The sequence below is a fragment of the Lacerta agilis genome, chromosome 11, assembly GCF_009819535.1.
Source record: "Lacerta agilis isolate rLacAgi1 chromosome 11, rLacAgi1.pri, whole genome shotgun sequence".
Classification (NCBI taxonomy): Eukaryota; Metazoa; Chordata; class Lepidosauria; order Squamata; family Lacertidae; genus Lacerta; species Lacerta agilis.
In genome coordinates, this window is record NC_046322.1 from 16,446,411 (window position 1) to 16,469,888 (window position 23,478).

At 41.4% G+C, this 23,478-nt stretch overlaps 1 protein-coding gene across 2 annotated transcripts; it reads right to left on the reverse strand.

The window, feature by feature from the left end:
* Positions 1–2,432: 2,432 nt before the first annotated feature.
* Positions 2,433–23,011, reverse strand: LMBRD2 (LMBR1 domain containing 2). Of its 2 annotated transcripts, none has more exons than XM_033164030.1 (18): positions 22,717–23,011; positions 19,674–19,901; positions 17,653–17,741; positions 16,348–16,443; positions 15,806–15,973; positions 14,859–15,069; positions 14,331–14,405; positions 13,552–13,665; positions 12,074–12,257; positions 11,562–11,743; positions 10,608–10,741; positions 9,796–9,901; positions 6,987–7,084; positions 5,891–5,994; positions 4,979–5,025; positions 4,049–4,154; positions 2,987–3,116; positions 2,433–2,745 (listed from the first exon to the last, which is right to left on the reverse strand). In XM_033164030.1, exons 2-18 carry the CDS (start codon positions 19,845–19,847, stop codon positions 2,685–2,687), a joined length of 2,079 nt encoding a protein of 692 aa, XP_033019921.1. In that variant the 5' UTR covers positions 19,848–19,901; positions 22,717–23,011; the 3' UTR covers positions 2,433–2,684. The 2 variants fall into 2 exon arrangements, with proteins under 2 accessions (XP_033019921.1, XP_033019920.1); XM_033164029.1 differs by having other exon boundaries at positions 2,987–3,119.
* Between the last annotated feature and the right edge of the window lie 467 nt (positions 23,012–23,478).

Here is a 23,478-nt window from a genome sequence, read left to right on the forward strand (position 1 = left end):
CTATTGCTCAGGGGTGATGGGGCTTGTCCAGCAACACCTAGAGGGTTAAAGGCTTCACACCCTTGTTCAAAAGAAATGAACTATTAAAAACATGACATCTCTGGCGCAATATTTCACATATCCACCACATTACAGTTTGCTGATTAGCACTAGTTAACAACATCATTAAAAGTACCAGCATTTTCAACATGTGAAAATCCTTTTTAATGTCATAATCCATTATTTTTTCCATCAGTGTTTTGGAGAAATAAAACATTTAGGGCTTTTTATATATTTTTTAAAAAATAGCTTAAAAATATGTTCTGTGCCATGTTTAATGCATTATACATACTTAGGATATATGAGGAGCCCACTGGTTTTCAAAGATGTGCATGCACTGGGATTCAGCATCAGACCATTTATTGGACTGAATTCCAACATTTATGAAAGTGAAATCACAGTTAATTGAAGAGACAGACAACATGCTTTCAACAGTCATTCACTTTCAATATATGCATTACTTAAATGACACTTCACTGAAGCTACTGTGAATCACATTAACACTGATTTTGTGCACCCCCCCCCAAAAAAACCCTAAATCCTAAAATGCTTAACTAAAATGTTATATGAGACATGGATAAACCACTACTGTTCCCCCACTCCATTCCTTGTAATACCTGTGCATGACATCACATAGACGTGTCATGCTTTGTCCTTGTGGCCAAGAGCCAATGATGCGAGGCAGGAGTGGAGCAATGCACAGTATGGCATCACACATTCTTTGTTTAGGTATGAAGAAGGAGAAAGCAGCAGAGTCTACCCATGCCTAGTAACATGTAGTTTAAGGACTGCAATCCTGCACAGTGTTAGGCTCCTTAAGTCCTATCAAAATCAATGGAATTTGAACAGCCTGTCTACAGGATTACAGCCACGCTATTCAATATACAAAGCACTCAAATCCATTGCTTTCCTAAAATACCCAAGGATCTTGTAATAAGTTAAAAAGCTCCTCCTCATATATTAAACATGCTGGTAAGAAAGAGTGGATATCTCGTAGCTTTACAATATATGGTCATGGCCAACCATTAGCCTTCATTTTAAGAAAGCAAGCAAGTGCAGTCCTATATGTGTCTACTCAAAAAGTAAACCCTACTGGGTTCAAGGGGACTTACTCCCAGGTGTCCTACGATTACTGGCAAACCTCCCTCAGAATGACATTTGCTTTATATTTCCTCCAGCCCCATTTACAGTCACATATTTCCACCCAGCACTGATGAAGCCCATTATGTAGCACATCCGCTGGCGTTTGCTGACAGACATTTCTGTTTGGAAAGAGGAAGCATTTATTCTGTTGCAGTGAAAATCTGCGCTGAGTGCAAAAAGCACATGTAGCATGAAAATGTGGATTCCTTGTGAAAGGCAATAGAACTGGGTTGCCACCAGTGCTGTTTACTATTAAGGAATCTTACTCTGCAGAGAAGTTCACTTCTTCAAAAGGAAAGGTCCAGTTTCATACACTTCAAGAACTCTTTGAACAGTGCATTATTTTTGAAGTGATGATCTTGCCTCCAGCAGAAATTAACACTGTGCACAGAGCCACTAAAGTGTGGTTTAGTTGAATTAGATTTTCAGCTGCAGCTATTATACATAAAATCTCTGTGGTATATTTTTTCCTCCTCATTAAGCATGTGCTAGTATCTATGAATTTAAGTCAGTGCTAGTGAACATTAAAGATTCTATTGGGTCTTTCCTATCATGCATGCTAATGCCATTCAAATGCATACAAGGCTAACAGAAATCAGATGGTTGATGTGCAGGCATTCCAGATGGTGAAGTTATTTTGCAGAGATTTGCCCTTAAATCTCTCCAGCTTTTCCCAAACTTGAGGTGAAGGCCCATGATAGTCTATGACCTGACCAGAGTGGCTTCTTTAATCACGCCCATGGTTTCAATTGAAGGTAGACCATGCAATTGCATCAAACTATGACTAAGTTGCACTTACAATGACCCAGCTGCATTGCATTTTCCCCCCCAGAAGGCTAACAGCCTTCTAAAAAAAAGAAAAAGGGAACAAAGGAAAGGGGACAGAAAGAAAACCGAAATAACCTTCAACATGTAAAAATGGTAACTCCAGCTGAGCCCTACATTTGTTTATTCAAAACCGAATCTATAGTGACAATTGACAGACTGATAATTATTTCCCTGATTCAACTATAAAAGACCCAACAGAACACCTTTATATATCAGTGGCTGCCTACACACAAGTGAATCCAGCAGAGGATTCTAAGCAAAATCAACACAAGGTCTTCCAGTTCAGAACAGATCATATCCAGAATAAGACTGACCCCCAATGGCTCACTGCCCAGCACCCCATTCCTACCCTCCAAATCCCTTCATTTCCCTCCCTTCTGGGTCACTCTCTCTGCCTATGGCTCACAATTCCCATATTATGGGGGGGGGACATTCAAGGAGCGGGCAGAGAAGATGGGCAAGGCACAGCTGAGGTGGTTCCAGTTTTAGAAGCCAATGCTCTAGCCCAGCACATACTGGGCAATTAATTACACAAAGTGCATTTTTAAAGGGGGAAAGTTTCTTATTTCCCACATTCTGTTTTCTGTTTGTAAAGTGAGGTCGTGTTGGTTGCAGAATGCATTACTGAAAGAACATTCACCACAGCAATGGATGCAAGACTTAGTCCTGTTGGTTTAGACATCGTCAAATATTCTGCTTCGCGACATCGACAGGTATCTTCCACCAGGCTGGTACCTGTAGAGTATATAAAGAAACTATATGAAGAACAACTGTATGTTATAAAACCTGAAAAGGAACAACAAGCTATAATCTCTTTTAAAAAATTCTCTAATTTTGCCTTATAAAAGATCCTAAATATAAGTTAGAATATAATGATGGCTGGAGAAAAAGAACTAGATATTTATAGTTACGTGACCCCTTTTTATTTATTGCTGATTCCCATACCAATATGTTTTAAACTTGGAGAATTTCTCACCTTCCTGAATCAGAGTCGAGAGGATCTTCACCAACTGAGTCAGCATTAAAGTCCAGAGGTTCTGCATCTTGAAGAAGCTCAACTGTGTCCCTTTCATTCCTCCCATTTGATCTGGTGTACTTAGAAGCTACTGCTGAAAGAAAAAAAAATATTTTTAAGCATTAAAACTATAAATAAATAAATGGTTCTGTCAACAGGCCATCAGGGTTTCCAAAGGTCAGAGCATATGGCTTTGAGGGGTTAAGAGCAGCTTTTTCTCTACTTCTTCATCAAATGAGAATGTGTATTTTCCAAAATCAGCACAGCATATTGACTGGCTTTAAGGCAGCACTCAGCACTGGTTCATAAACTTATTTAATTATTTTCAAACTTGATTCCAAGTCGCTCATACTCAAGTCTCATCAAAATGCTAGGAGGCAGACTAATCCACGTATAGCTTATTGCAGGACCAGAACCAAAATACAGAAGACTAGCCATGATCCTCAGATAAATAAAGAGGTGGTCAGGCCTGAACTAGCAGGTCACTCCTCACTTAAGAAAGAGAAGAGATCACATGGCAGGAAAGATGTGTAAATGCTCTGTCTCGGTTGCATGAAGTTAATACAGAATGTACAAGCGAGAAAAAAGCTAGCAGGCAAAGGCCCTATCTGGGCTATCCATTGAAAGCAGTATCACACCACTTTAAACAGTCAAAACTTCCCCCCCAAGAACAGTGTTAACTTTACTTTCCAAAGGTGCTGAGAGTTGTTAAGAGACCTCTACTTCTCTCATGGAGCAACAATTCTCAAAGTTCCCTGGGAAGAGGGAATCGTGGCTCTGTGGAATCGTGGCATAGAGGTCTCTTAATAACTCAGTACCCATTACAAACTAGTTATCCGGATTCTTTGGAGGAAGCTATGTTTGTTTAAAATGATAGGATGCTGGTTACACAATGGATAGTGTAGATGCAGCTTAATTTACTGCAGTGCTGGAAAGTACCTAAATCTGAAATAAAGAGGAGCACCATAATACCAGTACTACTTCTGTTAAGCAAAAGCCACAGCAAACAAGATAAGCTCTTACATCTAGTTGTATTCGTCTCTGTGAAGCTAGACTCTTTTTGGTCTGCTTGAACATTTCTGTTTCTAGAAGAATCTTCACGGTTGTTCCCATATCGTTCTTTCCATTCCTGGTCAAAAACAAAACAAAACAAACACCTACAACAGATTGTATAAACCTATACATCCTCTAACACGTGTAATAGCAGAATAATATTGTTTGACAATTATTCTTATTGCAATGATATTAAATCACTCTCTCCAATCTTCTGAAATCTTTACAGATTTATAGATCTCCAGGATCCTTATTAGAGATTAGTGGAAAGACTGGCCGGCATAACAGAGGGGCAGGCCTGCCTGCTACAAGTCTAAAACCTATCCTGTTCCTTAAGTAGGTATGTGGTTGAACTCTGTGTGTCACAACTTCAGCTGATAAAAATTAGCATCGGCTTATTTTAAACCACAAAAAGTGAGCAACTGATGTTCTACACAGAATGCAAGTTTCAAAGGTGCAGTAATAACCTGGTGCATTTTATGCTGGTCTCCAACCGTAATAAATTATCTATCTATCTACCTGGTGCATTCCTAAATAATATAACCAAGGCAGCAATCTTATACAAAGCTAGGCATGCCATTGAGGATAAGGCTAGCTACGACTAAAAGCCACAATGGCTACGTTCTACCTCCAGTGTCAGAGTCTGCACACTTCTAAATACCAGTTGATGAGGAGTGTCAATTGGAGAGAGTACTGTTGCACTCAGGTCCTGCTTGCAGGCATTCCACAGACATCTGTTTGGCCACTGTGAGAACAGGATGCTGGACTAGGCAGGACACTGGCCTGATCCATCAGGGCTCTTAGGTTTTTAAGTTTAACTCTGCGCATAATTGTACTGTGTTTCAATTCTGATGCTGTCTCTTACTGACTAGGGAAAAATAATGAGCTGTTCATATATACCCTTCTCCTGTTTTCACCATCTTCCTGTCTTTGCCGTTTTCTTTTTTCTAAAGAGAGAGAAAATACTTTCATTTACTTTTTATTCCTCTGTAAATTTAATCTGAACTTGTACTGTTGTTGTTGTTTTTACTTATTTCTATGGATTCATATAAACTTACAGAATTTCAAACAACAATGCTCTGTACTAGGTGGTTTTTGCTGTTTTTCAACTTTGGCAGTGAAAAAAGACAATCAGAGAAATGGGGGGCGGGGAGAAAACACAAGAAGAAGAGTTTGGATTTGATATCCCGCTTTATCACTCCCTTCCTCCCCCACAACAAACACTCTGTGAGGTGAGTGAGGCTGAGAGACTTCAAAGAAGTGTGACTAGCCCAAGGTCACCCAGCAGCTGCATGTGGAGGAGCGGAGACGCGAACCCGGTTCACCAGATTACGAGTCTACCGCTCTTAACCACTACACTACACTGGCTCTTTTTAAAAATAAAATTCACTTTTTCCTAAACTGCACTTAATGCTTCATATGGTCCTGCACCTTTGAGTTCCAGTGCACAATATACTCATTTTTCCATTAATGCATTATCAGCCTGTCTTCCTTCCCCAACTAACAAAATTAGATAATTCAAGCATGCACAAAAATACTTCAAATTTGCAGTAGCCCTGAAAAGTAGTTGGTTTATCTTTCTTTTCTCCCAATTTTGAGAGATGCTAGCAGAGGTGCATATATAGTATTAGGTGCCATATTGGGTTATATTCCTAACCTCACTTGTGTGGGAGTAAACTTTATTGAATTCAGTAGGACTCACTTCTGAGTTGACATGGTTAGGTCAATGATGCTAGCTTCCATCTATTTCCCTAGTCGCTTACAACAGTTTAAAAAAATTAAAAACCATAAAATATTTCTTCTTCTTTTTACCTCTTCTGATTAACTCTTTTCCTTCATCTATTAAATCCGAAGTCATCTCATTGTCTCCCATGAACTGCTGGAATCCCAAAAGATTCAAACATCGAGTTCCTAAACTGATAAAAGAAGTGGGGGGAAGAGTTCTTTCCATTGCCAAAAAATAAAAGCATAGACATCAGACGCAAGGTGAGATATGACCTACTGCCTTTTTTGGAGTTTGACTTCAAAACTGTTTTGACCTCAATCCTAGGGTGAGATTGGAAGGCAGCTGAGCTTATGACTTCCCTTTCCTGACCCCTCCTCTGCTCTCTCAGCCAGAAAAAGAATAATATAATGAATGAAGAGGGGCACTCCTATGTTCACATGCACTAGATGATCCTTGGGGTCCCTTCCAACTCCACAATTCTAAAGAATGTGATTTGGGAAAAGTGATCCCCCAACTGTTTCTCACTTCCAAAGCAGAAATGAACATAAACAAGTTAACATATATGGTGCATGCGGGGAAACTGGTTTTTTGGGGGAAATCTGAAGTCCAGTTGAATATTAAAAAATGAAAGGCGAGATCACGAAAGCTCGTTCATAGTACTGCTTTAAAATCCTTAAAATATATTTTATGCTGAAGTGTATGTACCAAGAACCACCATCAACTTATGAATACCTACAACAGACTACAACTGCTTGGGTCACAATTCGTAAAATATGGGGAAAGACACCAGTTATGGGATGGGTAGAGTAGCTTGCTCTAAATTCTATGGTACAAATTCATTCTGGTCACTTATTACCTGACTTTGAGCTTGTCTTGCATCCCATCTTTTTCTACCCACGCTAACTCAAGAGGCTTACTCTGCTGGTAAACGCTAAGCCTGCTATCATAAACAAACTTAACTGGAAACAGTGTTACAAAAACAAGGAAGCATGGGCGACTAAGCACTTGAAGGTTGATGCTAACAAAGAAGGTTGGTACAGTATTTCTATTACTGCGCAAGGATGGCACCAGTTTAATTAAGTTTTCCCAACCTTTTTGGAAACACCCAAATATACAGGTGAAGGAACGGACTAGCCATTTCAAATATCCCAGCAAACAAATTAAATCTGAATTGTTACTTACCTAAAGTAAGTAGCAACACAAAGAATGACAACCAGCATGGGATAATAGATATAAAATCCGTCTGCAATGAAGGACAACACTTTCATGGATCCCATAATCTGGAAGGCAAAAAGCAACAGAGGTTTAATATGGCGATTTTGATCACCACTCAGGTGTTTTCGTTACTGCAACTTTTAGGCATTAGAACTTATATTGTACTAATATACATCATGCATATATTCCATCCTTCATATGAAAATCACAGGGCAAGTTACCCTTCAGATTAAATCTACAGCCAACAAAAGCAAACAAAGCAGTAACAAAATCAATAATTAAAACCCCAGATTGCCAGTGTAATTAGAGCTATGCAAGGCTAATGGCTTGGGCTAACAGGTATGTTTTTACTTTGCGCAACAGTGCTAACAATGCTGGTACCTCTTGTGCAATTCCATAATTGGGACATTGTAGTACTACTGGCAGCTACTTACCAAAGAACAAAACTGGATTATAATTTGCCACAGATGACAACCAGCAAGGATGTTGGTTTTATGGTCTATCTCAGGGGTCCCCAAACTAAGGCCCGTGGGCTGGATACGGCCCGTGTGAGCCAATTATCCGGCCACCGACGCCCGCTCTTACTGGCGTGGCATGGCTGCCCATCTCCGGGTTGGCATGGCACTGGAAATAGCTTGTGCACAAGTGCAAGCATCATTTCCAGCACACTTCTGGTGCGGCACAGCACCGGAAATAGCTTGTGCGCATGCGCAAAGTGTCATTTCCAGTGCACTTCTGGGTCTGTGGAGGCCCATGCGCATGTGCACAAGCTATTTCTGGTGCCACGCCAGAAGTGCACCGGAAATGACGCTTGTGCATGTGCACAAGCTATTTCCGGTGCTGCGCCACACCAGAAAAAGCGAGTGCACGTGCATATGGGCGCACGCTCCCCCGCCCTCCGGCCCGCCACACAATCGGCGCTGGAGGAACCGGCCCAAGGCCAGGTAAGTTTGGGGACCCCTGGTCTACCTCTTCATAAGCTTGTACCGATACAATCAACTGGAATGGGAAGTCTGATGCCCATTTTAAATACACCAACTCAAAGTACTATTTTTAAAATGTATTTTTAAATAAAGATTTCTTGGTTACAAGATTTCTCGGGTTACAAACACCTCAGGTTACAAACACTTTGGGTTAAAGACTCCGCTAACCCAGAAATAGTACCTGGGGTTAAGAACTTTACCTCAGGATGAGAACAGAAATCGCATGCTGTTGGCACGGCAGCAGCGGGAGGCCCCATTACCTAAAGTGGTTTCAGGTTAAGAACGGACCTCCAGAACGAATTAAGTTCGTAACCAGAGATACTACTGTATGTGCAATGTCTCTTTTTTCAAGTTACATTTTCTACATTTGTTGAGACATTAGTGTTACATTAGGAAGAAAAGGGGTCGGGGAGAGGTGGAGGGGGCCATGGTGGGTGATTAACTTTTTTAACAGATAGCTTTTAGATGCAGATCTAACAACTTGCTCTGTGCTACCACCTGCTGGCAGAAAAGTGGCATGTTCCATTTCCATGGCAGTCCCGATGCAGTTCAAGGCCTCAAATAAGTCGGGGCTGCATATTTCATTGCAATGACCTTGATCTGCTGCAAGTGCCATTTTATTATTCACAGTTTAGACTCAAGCTGTGTACAACAAAGGTGCACAGAGGGGTGCTTTTGGTAGTTACCGTCAAACCACAGAACTCTAGAACTAGAATACATTCTTTTGTGGGGGCTGACCTTCAGCAGGAAGGATAAGCTGTCATGGAGCCACTTTGCATATAGTATTTTATTGCACTGGTTTTTATTAAGAATTGGCAGGCTAGAAATCTATGATTATGCTAGATGCTTAATTAAATACAACAAAAAGGAGTAGAGCAATCCAAATCATTGCACTGGTGTTTGTGTTTACAGTATGTTGAGGCATTCCTCCGCTGGCCTCTTGACAGCCACTACCAATGGAGTGATGCCAGCATCACTTTGCTGATAAAGGGCTCTCTCTTATGCTCTCCAGGACAGGTGTGCCACTGGGAGATCCCTTCAGGTGGCATTCCAGAAGTGGGGAGCGGCTGAGCTAGCTCAGGATCTATCCAGCTGCCTTTGTGTGGTAAGACCTGGGTGGATTACTGCACCAGCTCCTGGCTGGTGCAGAGATCATCCTCTCACTGCCCCATATTTCATTCTGCCACTATGTACAGCAGGGCTGTGGGTATGGTCTTGCTGCTCCACAAACTCCCACAAGTCAGTGGCTGGGCTTTGGATTGTAGCTGTAAGTTCTTCCCAGTTAATTTGGTGAAAGAGTTGGGCATCTTCTATTGAGATTAATGGGATTTAAGAGCTTCACCGTGGATGGATGTAATATTATGTAATGTAATGTAATATGTCAGTTACTGCTAGCAGAAACAATGTCCAGCGTTGGGATACACATATGTGAACTAAAGAGCTTCTATCTGGTATAAAGCAGCCAAAAGAGAAGTCAGATAAAACCCAACAAAGTTGAAATCTTGAGCTGAAATCAACAATATCCAATTGCAGCATTCTTCTTGTGCAATGGACTTCCACCTGCACAAAAGGGATTTTGCAAGCTTCTCCTCCCCAGTGGGGAGACCTTCCAGAGCAGGATGGGTGTGTGTGCAGGAGGCAGGAAAGGACAGGCAGAACATCACTTCTGGAAAGTTGGCTCTTACTCAATTTAACTTTCATTTTAGGCAAAACACTTTCAACTTTGATCTGTAAACATCATTTAACATCTACTGTTGAAACGCACTACAGCACGACGTATTCTGTTTACTTACGGATGTATATGCAGTTGGCTGTTCTAAACTCTTTGCAATTGTTGAATCCATATGAGTCAAGCCCAAGAAATTCAGACATAGTGGAGGAGTCAAACGGCAAAACAGCCTGCATGAAAAGAGTTGGCAATTCTGAAGCAGTTTTCTTCTGTATCTGGCATCTCCATCTTCCTTCCACATTACTAAGATCTTATCAACCAACCACATGCTAACTTTCAAAACATCTAGGAGCTGTATCTATATTTTTTGTGTATGCCTATTGCATGTTTTGAGCACTCTCTGTCATAGATTCTTTCAATGCTTAGTAGTAAACGAAATAGCCAACTTTTGTGTCTGTTCTACATGCAATTGTCACCAACTATCAGCATTCATATATTGGGGTGAGAATCTATCTGGTCAGTTGGCCTGAAGTCTAATTGAGGTCAGGACACTCATTTTCCTTTCCATGGAACTTTATGGACCCTGATGATCAGTTGATTGGCAGTGCCTGCAAATCCTGCTTTTGGCAGGAAGCTGTGTCTTCACCTGCCTCACATCTGACATCATACGTGACATCCAGTGTAGGACAGGTGGGTGTGGCTTGGCCAAAATGGTATCATGGGCTAAATGGGAAGGCCTGGCAGACCTAATCAGGCTAATGGACAAGAGATTTCTCAACACTGATATACTGTATTTGAGGTGAATCCCAATGAAGGAAGATAGTGTTCTCTGGATGTACCTGGGTTATGAACTAAGTATGTTATAGTGTAATTTTTGCATTGCATCACCTGTAACTATTTAAAGCTATCCAAGAAATACACTAATTAACTACTCACATGCCACTGAAAAGCAAACTATATGCATCCGTCTGATGGTGAGAAGCTAAATAGTAATAGTTGAATACACGGATCCTGAAGACAGTAGAGTAAACACAGATACTGAGGAAAAAGATGGTCAAGAAACAAGCCATCTGCAAAACAGACAAAGATTGTGTTCACAGTCAAGTAAGTATAATCTGCTTTGTTAGCTGCTTTATAAATTGATCATGCATTCTTTATACAAAGGGTTATAGCATGAGAGGAGACTATGCAAATGCAAGGGTGCAAATAACACTGTTTGCATGATGCACAAAACAAGGGCCTACCAATGACATGCTCTTTGGACTTATTCATACTTCTGCAGACGTATCTTGGATCCTGAATGCCCTGGAACTTGTAAGTTTTGGCTCGCAAATGCCACAACCCCAGAAGAGATTGTTCTGGTTTGCAAACGTTCTTTTGGAACCCGAACGTCCGATGGGGCTTCTGCAGCTTCTGATTGGCTGCAGGAGCTTCCTGCAGCCAATCAGAAGCCGCAATTTGGTTTTCGAACATTTTGGAAATCAAACAGACTTCCGGAACGGATTCAGCTTAACTTCCAGGGTACAACTGCATATTTCTATGCATGGTTATAAGTCACTGTACTTTAGTGGATGGAGAAAAGTTAATGAGAATAAGCATGTACCATGGGATAAGCTGCCAATCCTCCCCCAACAGAAATAGCTGTGAAATCACATTTCCTGACTTACATGGGGGTTACAGTCCTGTACCACACATATACATGAAATTGCGTATTGTGGGGAACACCATCTGAAAAGCCAAACTCCACCCACAAAAATCCCCCGAACTCCACCACAATTGCTTCCTCCAAACCTCCTTTCTCAAACTCCAACTCTAAAACTATCAGAAGATACAAGCATTTAAGAAACAAGCAAACTACTCCCAAATGTCATTAAGCGTTGATAAACTGACCTCTATGTAGAAATAGTTGTAATTCTTCTCTGCCAGTTTTATGAAGACTGCAAACAGAGACAGGACTGGCCTTGTGCTGAAGAACGTGCATTCCGACCATACGACAACGATAGAAAATGTGGCCAAAATAACTGCAAGGATTCTGTGAAACCATGGCCTCAGCAGACACTCCCAGTACCACTCTGGAAATATATATGTATATGATTACTGAAGAGGTTATTAAACGAGGGAATAGCAACGGAAGGAAACGTAAAAATCATTTCAAGGCAGCTCATTTCCTCTAACAGCCACTGTAGAAATGAATAACTACTATTATGATGAGAAAGAGGACTTTAAGTTGGGTACAGGAGAAATGAACAGACATCCTTTTCTCCCGCAGCCTATTGTAACTGCTTGCACATGCGCTGCTGGTGCAGGTTAGAGTGATCTGGGCAGTGTGCTGTGATGGACTTTAGTTTTTTACTATTTGTTTTCTAGCATTTTGTATCCTAAATATACAGAACAACACTTACCAACAGTTGGTGTATAAAGATACCGAGCAATCTTGTTTTCAGGTTCTTGAGATGGAAAAGTATGAACAAACTGATGAGTTGCACTGGTTTCATTTTTTGCCACATCCTCCAGGTAAAAGGCTTGCTCTAAAAGAATTCGCCACTGGACCTGCGTACGACGATGCCGTTGTACAGAATAAATTACCTACAGAAACAAAAACAACATTCTAATTATTTATGGCAATAATTCTAGGGTGGCGGTAGAGAGATAAATAAACAGAACAAATGGCTCAAATATTCCAGCAAGTGAGGAAAGTACTACAGTACTTCCTTAAAAATGCACATTTTATTATTATTCTATTGCCTTACTCATATATCTCAAAGCGATGTACCACAAACACACACACACACACACACACACACTAATGCACACACCAAACTGAAACTGAAAACAGTTTCCCATACACAGCAATGTCTATGGCCACCAGTTACGTCTTATGAATTCACAGTCCAAAGTTGCAAAGTAGAATTTGTGACATGCCATTAAACACACAGAGACTTCTCTTTCACTGTCACTTTTTTGGATTTATTAGTCTTTGATTAATTTTCTCCTGCCTCCCTTGCAGCATCCAGGCTAAGTACCGTATTTTTCGCTCCATAAGATGCACTTTTTTCCTCCTAAAAAGTAAGGGGAAATATCTGTGTGTCTTATGGCGTGAATGGTGGTCCCTGGAACTAAATTGCCCAGGGGCCAAAAGAGGATCATGCTTTTTATTTTACAAAGAGAAAAGGGGGTATTGAAAGGACCCCGCTCAGCAGCTGATCAGCAAAAGATCGGGAGGGAGATAAGAGTCCCCGGCTCCCTTTCAGCCCCGCCCCCTTGCCCAGGCCTCCATTGTTGAATGTGCTGCAGAGGGAGGTTGTTTGTTTCCCCAGCAACATGTGACTGGCTGATTAGATTATCTGTCTGGAAACTGTAGAAAAGGCTCCCTTTCCTTTAGAAACTGCAGAAATGTGAGTTGAACCCCATAAAAACGGGGCTTTTCCTCTTTGCTTTTCCCCTTTTGCAAAAGGAGCTTTGCTTCCCCCCCTTTGCAAAAAAAAAGCTGCAAAACTTTTAGCTGATCCTCAAAAAACCTGGGCTTTTCCCTTTGCAAAAAAGCTGCAAAACTTTTAGCTGATCCTCAAAAAAACAGAGTTTTTAGAGCAGGAAAACCAGAAAAAAAAATTCTTGTTTCCTCCTCTAAAAACAAGGTGTGCCCTATGGAGCAAAAAATACAATATTCTCATGCTTTGAGCGACTTCTGCACAAGTTTTTACAACCGCCTTGGAAATATTTTAAAAAATCAAATATTGGTTCAAATGCACACCAGCTCTATTAGAAAAACAAACCCTTTTGGAATGAGTATACAGACCACGTTAGTGGACTGCAGATTCACCTAGAAATGGAATAGCTCTACATAAATTTAATACACATTTCAGTTAAGCTATCTAGTTACCTGCTTATGAAGTTTAGCCAGGTTTTTCTCTGTTGGATAAGTATTGGGCCTTTCTTCAAAGTCTTCATAGTCATCCATGTTCCTACCCATTCTTTCCTGATACTCAACAGGACACTGAAATGAAAAGATAATAGTCTCAAAACATATTAACAGCACTACACATCACCACAGCAAAGCTAGCTAGCCTGAAACCCTCATAAGTAGCAGCTGAAAGGACACTTGCCTCCTTCCTTTTTCTAGAACAAGACTTTCCAGCCAGAAAGAGAGTAGGGGGTGTCTCTCATCTCCTCCTCCTGACCCTCTAAAGTGGCAACAGGAGCCAGAATAGCTCCCTGTGGAAGAGAGTGTATTATATGATAGCACCATTTCAGCCAGAGAAATTGCTGCGATGAGTGCTGCTTCTTGGCTACAAGTGTTTGCTGCTGAGATGGGGTAGTAACAGGTAACAGCAATGCAACAGCTTTTCGTGATTTGATTTTTGCTGCAAAAGCTGTTGGGAGGGGGGACAGAATATTAAATCAATAAATGGAAAAACTCTACCTTCCATTCTTCCACACATTTTCCATGCATCCCAATTTCCCCATACTACTGCTGCTTCTGCACTGTGATTGATTGATTGATTGATTTCAAGCTGACAATGTCATGGCATAAGGGAAAGAGGAGGGAGCAAACTCCTTGCCCAGGCAACTAGGCTGACAAGCCTTGCCATGCTGAGTGGTATTTTCATTACCCATGATAAAACGTGATATTCAATAATATTGCAAAGATCAATTTGTTACCTTTTTTAATATTGTGTCCACACATTTTCTCAAAGGGTGGTTGTATTTGAAGCTTTCATTAACTTTGCGAACCTCCTATTTAAGAGAAAGACCAGAAAAACTTTTATAAAGTATAAGGTGTAGTTGAGTCCCCATCCCCACTTTCGATTCATGTGCAATTCAGCAAGATGCAATGCTGCCTAAAGTTAAAAGTATTTTCGAAAATAAGATTGCAGTAGGACTTCTATCAAACTGCCAGCAATGCATTCTTATTTATGACTTCATTTCATCCTAGCGGCAAAAAGTGGTGGAAAAAATGGTGGAGGAGGAGATGGGCACGGGGAGATGAGGGAGACACAACTTGGCCGCTTTTGGCATATGAAACAAACTGGAATATAAACCACCAGGGAGCAGGGAATTCCCCTTGCATAAGCAAAGCATAGAATATAATCTGAGATATTTTGACTTTTTTGCTCTAATGTACCTTAATCTCCAAAGCAAATGAGGGCCTTAACTACCATCCACACTTAGGTTGCAGAATTAACTTGCCTCCATTATATCCTCCAAGTTTTCTTCTGCATCTGCCTTTTCAGTCATCAGTTTAGCAGCCTTGAAGTAAGTCTTCATAAGAAGGTAACCTTTCTTTGCTCCATTCCAGTGAGAGCGTGGAATTTCAACCAGGCCATACCCTAACAGCAGCACCAAAAGGAAAAGGCCCCAGGTGTTGGCAGCAGCTATTCCAATTGTCTGAAGTTGACTCCTAACACATAGAAATAATTACTAATGATATTTAAGCAAACAAAGCTCACTCGTGTATTTAAAAATAGAAACTCACTCTCTCCCCTTTATTTTTAATTTAGATAAACATTTCTTTTGCAGATGACCCTCATTATGTGTGAAGCATTAAATCAGGGATGGGGATCCTTTTGCCGACTAGGCCTGCCATCATTGCTGATTTGATATGTGAGGCAGTTTCCCACCAGCTGTGTCCACGTGCTCCACACTTGAGCTTTAATAATAATAATAATAATAATAATACCCCCACCCATGTCATATGTAAGGCCACGGACTTAGAGGAACCATTAGGAGCCTTATAATGTGTTTCTGAGTGTTCTTTTGTGTCTGGCTTGCATTCGGCACCCTTTGAATTTGGCAACGCAAGCCCTGCTTGGATTGGTTCTACTTGCAAACATGATTGGAGCTCCTGAGTGGAGTCGATCCCTGCTGAAAATAGAGCATGCTGTCAGCACTGAAATGAAATTTCAGGGGCAAGGGGAGTGACTGAACTTGGGCGATGCTCAAATCAGCTTTTGGTTCCTAGTCTGACAATTTCTGAAAAAATCCAAGTTATGAAAATACTATATGTATTTCACTATATGTGACATAAAATATGTCCTCTAAATCTAACCCCATAACACAGATTTAAATCAACTGTGTACTAAAATAAAATCCTCAATATATAAAGATCTGAAGTATGAAAGTAGAGCAAATCTTACCATTGCAGGTTGAACTTTGGATTTATAGCCACATATATTAAGAATGCTCCAAATATCAGAAGGTATGTCCCATAGTAGATTGCATTTTCAATTAATGCTGTTTTAATCTTTCCAGTAATGGAAAAGCCTCCTGACCTAGCATATGACTGCATAAAGGGTAACAGAATCCTAGAAACAAACAACAAAATTAATGAACAAAACCATTTCATCTTACCTATCCACTATTCATTTGTTAGCATAACATGCCTGAAACAAAACATAACTGTAAGCCTTGGAAAAACAGTGGCTATAACTTCTGAAATATGATGGACTACATCTCCCATCTGCCCCAGCCAGCATGGTCAGGGATGTTGAGAGCTGTAGTCCAGCAACATCTGCAGGGCACTACATTGGTTAACCCTGTATTAAAGTAACCAAAAGTTCTACATGAATGGGCTGCCCCCAAGTACTACATATTAAACAATACTAAACAAAATGTTGTTCCTTTGAATGTATTAATTTGAGCTGTTTCAAATATTCCAGAAGTTTCTCCAGTTCCTTACCATGTTAAGAACTGTGATGTCCAGTATACCACCCGCCAAAAGATTGGCATAATTCCATCAGGAATATAACTCCATGGTTTGAAACATTCATGTTTTCTGTAAAGAAACAAGGGCAGATTTGCGTATAACATAGGAGAAAGCATCATTTTTCTCCAAAAGTTATGTTTAGTTGTTTAAAAAAAAAAGATTATGTTATTGCAAAGTAACATTAATTATTTTGTTCATAAAATCACAAATTAGTCAGAAATGGAACACTGCGATATTCAGAAATCCATGCTGCTTTATTTTATTTTTTTAAAAAACCAGAAACAACAATCATAGAAGCCTTTTAAGAAAAGGCCGAAGTACTGTAATTCATATAATGGGCACTATTTAAGAGTCATGAAAGCAATACATGCAAATTAAAGTGATTTCTCTGAATCAAACTGAAGCTTAGAATAACACCTCAGCTATAATTATTCCATCATCACACATGAATACAAATTTCCACCCTTCTCAATATGGGTTATACATCATAACTTGTAGATTACTCAGACTTTACAATGATTCTTTAACTTCTATCTTCTTCCTAAAACGCATGCCTATCATGTTTCATATGGTAGAGGAGGAACCGGAGGGGGAAAAATTGGTTCACAGTGATCCAGTGCCTACTCTGGCTTCCCACAGGTTTGCAGGTAATCTGACTGGCCAACTAAACCTTCAAGCAACTGATGTCAATGAGCTTCAACGTGCCAAAATCTGTACTGGATTGAGCACATGGGCTTTGCAGGCTATAAAGATTGCCTTCCCCCCACTATATATCCCATCACAATAATTAAGAATGGCATTTTAGCCGCCTAGATCTCTTAGGTGCAAAACATTTTCAGTAGCTATTGCACAAACTAGAAACTGACTCTTCCTAGAGGGACACCAAGATAATCTTAGGCACTTGTGAAATGCTATGTGATACCTTTCCACTTTAAGATGTGGTAGTTAGGAAATAAGCCAGGAGAAGAGGGAAGGGATACTCTGACTAAACGTTCCCTCCCCCCCCCATCCAAATTTTCCAGTTAGAGCAGTACTTGAAATAATACAACTTCTAAAGCACAACCAGATTTTAAAATGTATAGTAACCTTTTAAAATGAGAGGTTTACCCTTTTCTCATTTGTATATTGATGAGGACTTTCAGTGCCCATGCTACACAGAAACTGAACTTTAGAAAAGAGTAGATCTTTTACTTGTTTCATAAAGTAACTAAGGCATTTTCTAGTCACAGAAAAGAAGTACCGGTAGTTTAAGATTGCTGTGCATAAGAACATAAGTACCTTGGAGCAGGAGTAGTGTATGAAACATTACTGGTGGTACTTTCAAGTGGACTAGAATTCAGATGAACCTTGCATCGATTGTATATAGTCTAGAGGACAACAAAAAAGAGTCAGCCATTAGAGAAAAGTGAAATGATATTTCTGGGTGGGGGAAAGGTTATAAAGAAGTCTGCTAATTTAGTTGCATATTTAAATCTAATACAGGCAACTCCCCACTTATGCTTGCTCTATTTGCACGTGACCGTGCACACATGCAGTGTCGGGATCCCGGAAACATCTTGGAGAGGAGTCCTAGCTCGTGTGGAGACTTTTCCCAGAGGACATCCTCTTCAGGCTATTGGGAGGGTCTCCTCGCGAGGAGGCCTCCCCACCTAACTGCTGACGTGTGTGGCAGCGCAGCGGCGGTGGCTTCCCCACCCATCAACTGTGTGAGAGCCACAATGTCCTTCCACTCGCATGCAAGAACCAGGGGGACAGTGTGGCTCTCACACAGCTGATGGGTGGGGAAGGTTCTCCCTCACTCATCAGCTAAGCTGATACAGGCAACTCCCCATTTTAAGTGACTCTGTATAAGCGCATGGGGTTTTGGAATGTAACCTCCATGTAAATGGGGAGTCACCTGTACTCATTTTCACCATAAGGTGAAATAAATTAGCTACAGGTAGGTAGCCATGTTGGTCTGCCATAGTCAAAACAAAAATAAAAAATAAAAAAAATCCTTCCAGTAGCACCTTAGAGACCAACTAAGTTTGTTCTTGGTATGAGCTTTCATGTGCAAGCACACTTCTTCAGAGAAATAAATTAGCTTTACTTATAATGCACCATTTCCAGGTATTTATTTTGCAGGCATGTATGAGCATAGAACAGGCATAGGCAAACTCGGCCCTCCAGATGTTTTGAGACTACAATTCCCATCATCCCTGACCACTGGTTCTGTTAGCTAGGGATGATGGGGGTTGTAGTCCCAAAACATTTGGAGGGCCGAGTTTGCCTATGTCTGGCATAGAAGGAATCCACTGATCAGAGCAGCAGAGCATGGGTCTGCATGTCCAGACCTGGTCCTGTTTACTGTGGATCATAACCATCAGCAGTCATGCTCATGCTGGGGAAACTTCCTACATGTAAGCAACTTTGTCAGAATGGGGAGGGCCTCAAGATGGGTCAAAGCCATACTATAAGCCATGAGTGGCATTTCTAGGACCAAGAGAGCAGCTGTGCTCCTCTAGTGCTAGTTCAGATTAGTCAGGGCAAAAAGAGGGTAATGAATACTGCTGGAGAGCTTCAAAGAGGTAGGGCTGAGAAAAGCTGGTGAATTGTGCCTCATTTTGATCACTGTAACTTTTGTGGCATAACAGCTATGAAAGGGCTGGGGGGGTTGTAAATACCAACAATCAATATGGAGCCAAGCTGAAATTTCATTTTAGACAGAGCAATGGCATATAGTGGATATCCAAATCCTCACTCACTTCTTATTTTTAATTGTTTCCAATATTGCCTGCTGACAAAGAATTGTTTTGAAAATCAAAGCTTTTATGCAACTTGATACAACTTTTTAGAAGTATCAGTAAAGGTAAAGGGACCCCTGACCATTAGGTCCAGCTGCGAACGAATCTGGGGTTGCGGCGCTCATCTCGCTTTACTGGCCGAGGGAGCCAGCGTACAGCTTCCGAGTCATGTGGCCAGCATGACTAAGCTGCTTCTGGCAAACCAGAGCAGCGCACGGAAACGCCGTTTACCTTCCCGCTGGATCGGTACCTATTTATCTACTTGCACTTTGATGTGCTTTTCAAACTGCTAGGTTGGCAGGAGCAGGGACCAAGCAACAGGACCTCACCCCATCACGGGGATTCAAACCGCCGACCTTCTGAACAGCAAGCCCTAGGCTCTGTGGTTTAGACTGCATCCCAGAAGTATCAGTACTGCCCACTTAATAAAAGAAAATCTGCTATTCCTACCTAGAACACTTTATGCATAATAATCAACTTTCACACAAAGTGGGGAAATAAAACGCAATTCCTTACCGTTGTGACATCCAAAGGCAATATAAATACTATGAGAAAACAGAGGTGCCAAGCAAGTAGGGTAGCTACAATCACAAGCTTGTGCTGTTTTTTGAAGTCTCCATACCGATGTAGTATGATTAATGCCAGAAAGAAGACAACTACTATCTCAATGCCCAAAGCTGCACCACTCATTATTGTCCGCTGAATCCAACCAGGGCATATAGCTCATCTACAGTAATGTCATAGCTATAATAAAAACAAACAATGTTTAATTAAGTTCTCTGGTCGATGACTTGCAATAAACATCCTGGCTGTATTCAGATCACAACTTGGATTAATAGATATGAATGAACCATATGGCCATGCATGCAGTCACTTTGCTACTACCTTCACACAAACAAACATGGAAGTCTCCTGTTACCTATAAGTTCCCTGTTTTATCAGAACCAGAAAATTATGATTAACAGCTTTAGATATTAAGCCGACAGCAAACCATGGCTTAATATCTTGGCTTGTTCTGTACCAGTTAATCATCACTGTGTGCACCCACCACAAAATACAGGTCTACTTTGAATCCTAGCTATATTGTAGCATTTCAGATGAAATGCTAAGGAAATGAAGAGCAGATGGCCATAATTACATCAAAGTACCCAAAAACCCTTTGCACTGTTTGCTTAGTATTAAAAGACAGAAAAAAACAGAAAACCTTTGGTCGTTTAAGATGCTTCAATTTCTGTTCCTGACTTTTTGCCTGTTATTATTTGCTTTAGATTTGCAGTGGATTTTGTGTTTCTTTTTAATATTTACATTTTATTGAATTTTTCAGCAGCCCAAAGTTGCTTCCACCTATCAAAGCTTATTCAGTCATTATGCAATGACTGCAAATTGCAGTTATATAAACAAGGCATACTTGAATGTACAGAGGCAGAATTGACATGAAATATTAAAGTCTGGTAACATATTTTTACTCTACCATTTTTACAGCACAACGAAAAGGTGATGTAAAAATGTTAAAAATATATTAACAGTCTTCACAATGGGACGTGCTCAGTGAAGGTTAAGTGACTGAAAGCTTTCTGAATTGCAGGGTGAAGATTTCAAAACTCCTTACCTGTATATAGCCTTTCCATGCTTGTGAAAAGGGGGTATAATACACACACATAAAAAATGCAAAAATTAGACTTATTCCTATTCTTTTATTTCTGTTCTGTATTTAACAACTAGCCTGCCAAGCTATAGGCAACCACGAATTCCATAGAAGTGAGTGAGCAGCTGTTTGGCAGAGGAAAGACAGATTGCTTCATCTTCCTTCTGCAAGCAGGCCAAACAAAAGGCAATTTTGTTCACTAGCTTGCATTTACTGCCTGGGGAGAAGGTGATTCTGCTCCTCCAGTAAGAAAAGGTAGGCAACTAGCCCCTTGGTCGACTGTGGAAAAGCTGCAAGCTTGTAATCTTTGGCAACTTTATTTATCAGGCTGTTTTAGTCCCCTCTGGACTTCCAATATGAAATGTTTAACTAAAACATCAAATTCCATGAGACCAAGGCAGCAATCTAAAGGGGCATATTTATGCATGTCCAATTTCCTGCCTTCACACATGTTTGCCTTTCAGAAGATGCTCCTTAAGTTTCTCTGATCTGGGGAAAGGACTTTTCAAAGGGAGCATTTCCCTCTTTCTTTGTGCCAGAACCTCTCCTTTAAAATTTCACTAATGTTTAGTGAAATCAGCTTTTCTCCGATGTACACAGAGGGAGCTTTCACATGGGAAGAACTACGGGGGAAATGATATGACCCACTTCCCCTAGTGCCTGAAGCAGTAAAGTTAGAATTTGACCTAATGTTTTGTGGGACAATCTTCTATGCTTGGCCTAGGCAAGCTAGAGTACGAGGCAGTGGATTGTGTGGCAGCAGAATAAACTGTGCTATTTCGGAGTACTGATAGAGGGAATGCCATTTTTAAGAGATCCATCATGCTATTATGTATCCCCCTACAACTAAAAAGTTAAAGGCACCATGGATAAAAGTTCAAGCTTACCCTGCATACCTGTTCCACTTGTTTTTCTACTTGTGGGAAGCTGGTGCCAAACAGTTTGCTCTGATTTCATTTGAACCACACCAGCGAGGCTGATAAGTGGGGTCTTGTCTTCTGGCCAGCCCAGGACCTCCATACACACTGCCCAGGCTTGCGCCCCAGAGAGGTCACTTCAGTACTGCTAATGGGGGGGGGGTATTGGGTTATCAGGGGGGTTTATTAGGTTATTGTCCTTATTTTGATTTTATATATTGTGAAACCTCCGGGTATAGAGCAGTATATAAATTCAATAAATAAAATAAATAAAAAGAAAATAATGCAGCTGTTTGACTTCATCCCTGGAGAAGCACTCCATTGTTTCTCAAGACAGATGGATGCCAAGCCAACAATATATTATTACTATTACTATTATTAATCTCCCTTCATCCTAAATCCACAGGGCAGCTTACAACATAAAAACCGGGGGGGGGGGGGGTTCCAGAAATTCAGCAGACAAGAGGCACAACCCATTTCGCTGCAGAGTGGCTGGTGCATCCTAATTTTTACCTATTACAACTGTTCTCTCTGTTGCAAAGGCTGTCAGGAGACAATACATACCTTACATACGTTCGCTACCAGAATTTAGAGTGGCCATAATACACCCTGTATTATTATAACTATTATTATTAATTTAGATTTACGTACCGCCAGTCAATCCGAAGATCACAGGGCGGTTTACAAGAGTACAAAATGAAAACACAAAATACACAACAACAAACAACAACAACAACGCCCCCTCCCCTAAGCACAGCTCATCTACAGTATTTTTTTTACACTTGACTCTCTCTTTCTGGCCCACATTCACAGGACCACGAAGACGAGGCAGCGAAGCGGTGCCCCGAAGCCGCCTGCCCACAGGGAGAAAGCAGGCTGAGCGGGTCGCAGCCTCCGCCGCTATGGTGGATGGGACGCATCAGGGTCCCGCTTAAGACTCGTGGCATCTGTTTTCCAAAATTGGGAAGAAACGTCTCTTCCCACCTCGGGAACTTACTCAGCGCTGACGGGGCGAGGCCTCTCCCAGCTCCATCGTCCGCCGCTCCCCTCTCAGCTGAGCCACTTGCAGGGCTCCGGCCTCCGCCAGGTTACCGTGCGACGAAGCGGCCCTGTCTCCCGAGTCGGCTTCCCCTCGCAGCAGGCTCCCGCGTCTTTCGGGCGTCTTTCGTCAGACTCTCCTCAGGAACCAGGCCCGGATCTCGTCAGCGGAGCATTAAAGCCGGCTGCCGGCAGAGCCACGGCCGCGCCTGACATTTCCTGTTTCGCCCAATCGCTCGCCGCCGCCTTCTCGTCACGACTCGGCCTCAAACCCGTGAGGAAGTATGGGTAAACGAGAGAGAGAGAGAGAGAGAGAGAGAGAGAGAGAGAGAGAGAGAGAAAACCAACCCACACAAATATACTTGGAAAAAATAAAAACCTTTTCACAGCACTGGACTACAACACCCAGGAGCCATTGCGGGAGCGCACCTGCTGTGCGCATGCGCAAGCAGTCTTCCGCCCGTTCGGTTATGTAATAGAACTACAATGCCCAGGAACCATCGCGAAAGCTGTTATTGTTGATGCCGTGCCTACCGGTATTTGTATTTGGTTTACTACGGCTGCAGCAGCCCTAAACACGCTTACTTGAGTGTAAGCCCCATCTGAAGTGAACGTGGCTTGCTTGTAAGGTGTGCACAGGGTGGCCATCTGTCATAGATGCTTGAGTTGACCTTCCAGCATTGCAGGGGGTTGGACTAGATGACCCATGGGGATGCCTTCC

Bases quoted from the DNA above. Each gene is read 5' to 3' on its own strand.
- LMBRD2 (XM_033164029.1), bottom strand. From the start codon at position 19,847: ATGAGTGGTGCAGCTTTGGGCATTGAGATAGTAGTTGTCTTCTTTCTG. The intron at 16,444-17,652 runs GTACTTATGTTC...GTTTCTTTACAG, and splicing joins TACACTACTCCTGCTCCAAG to AAAACATGAATGTTTCAAAC. The intron at 15,070-15,805 runs GTAAGATTTGCT...TCTATGTGTTAG, and splicing joins CCAAAGTTCAACCTGCAATG to GAGTCAACTTCAGACAATTG.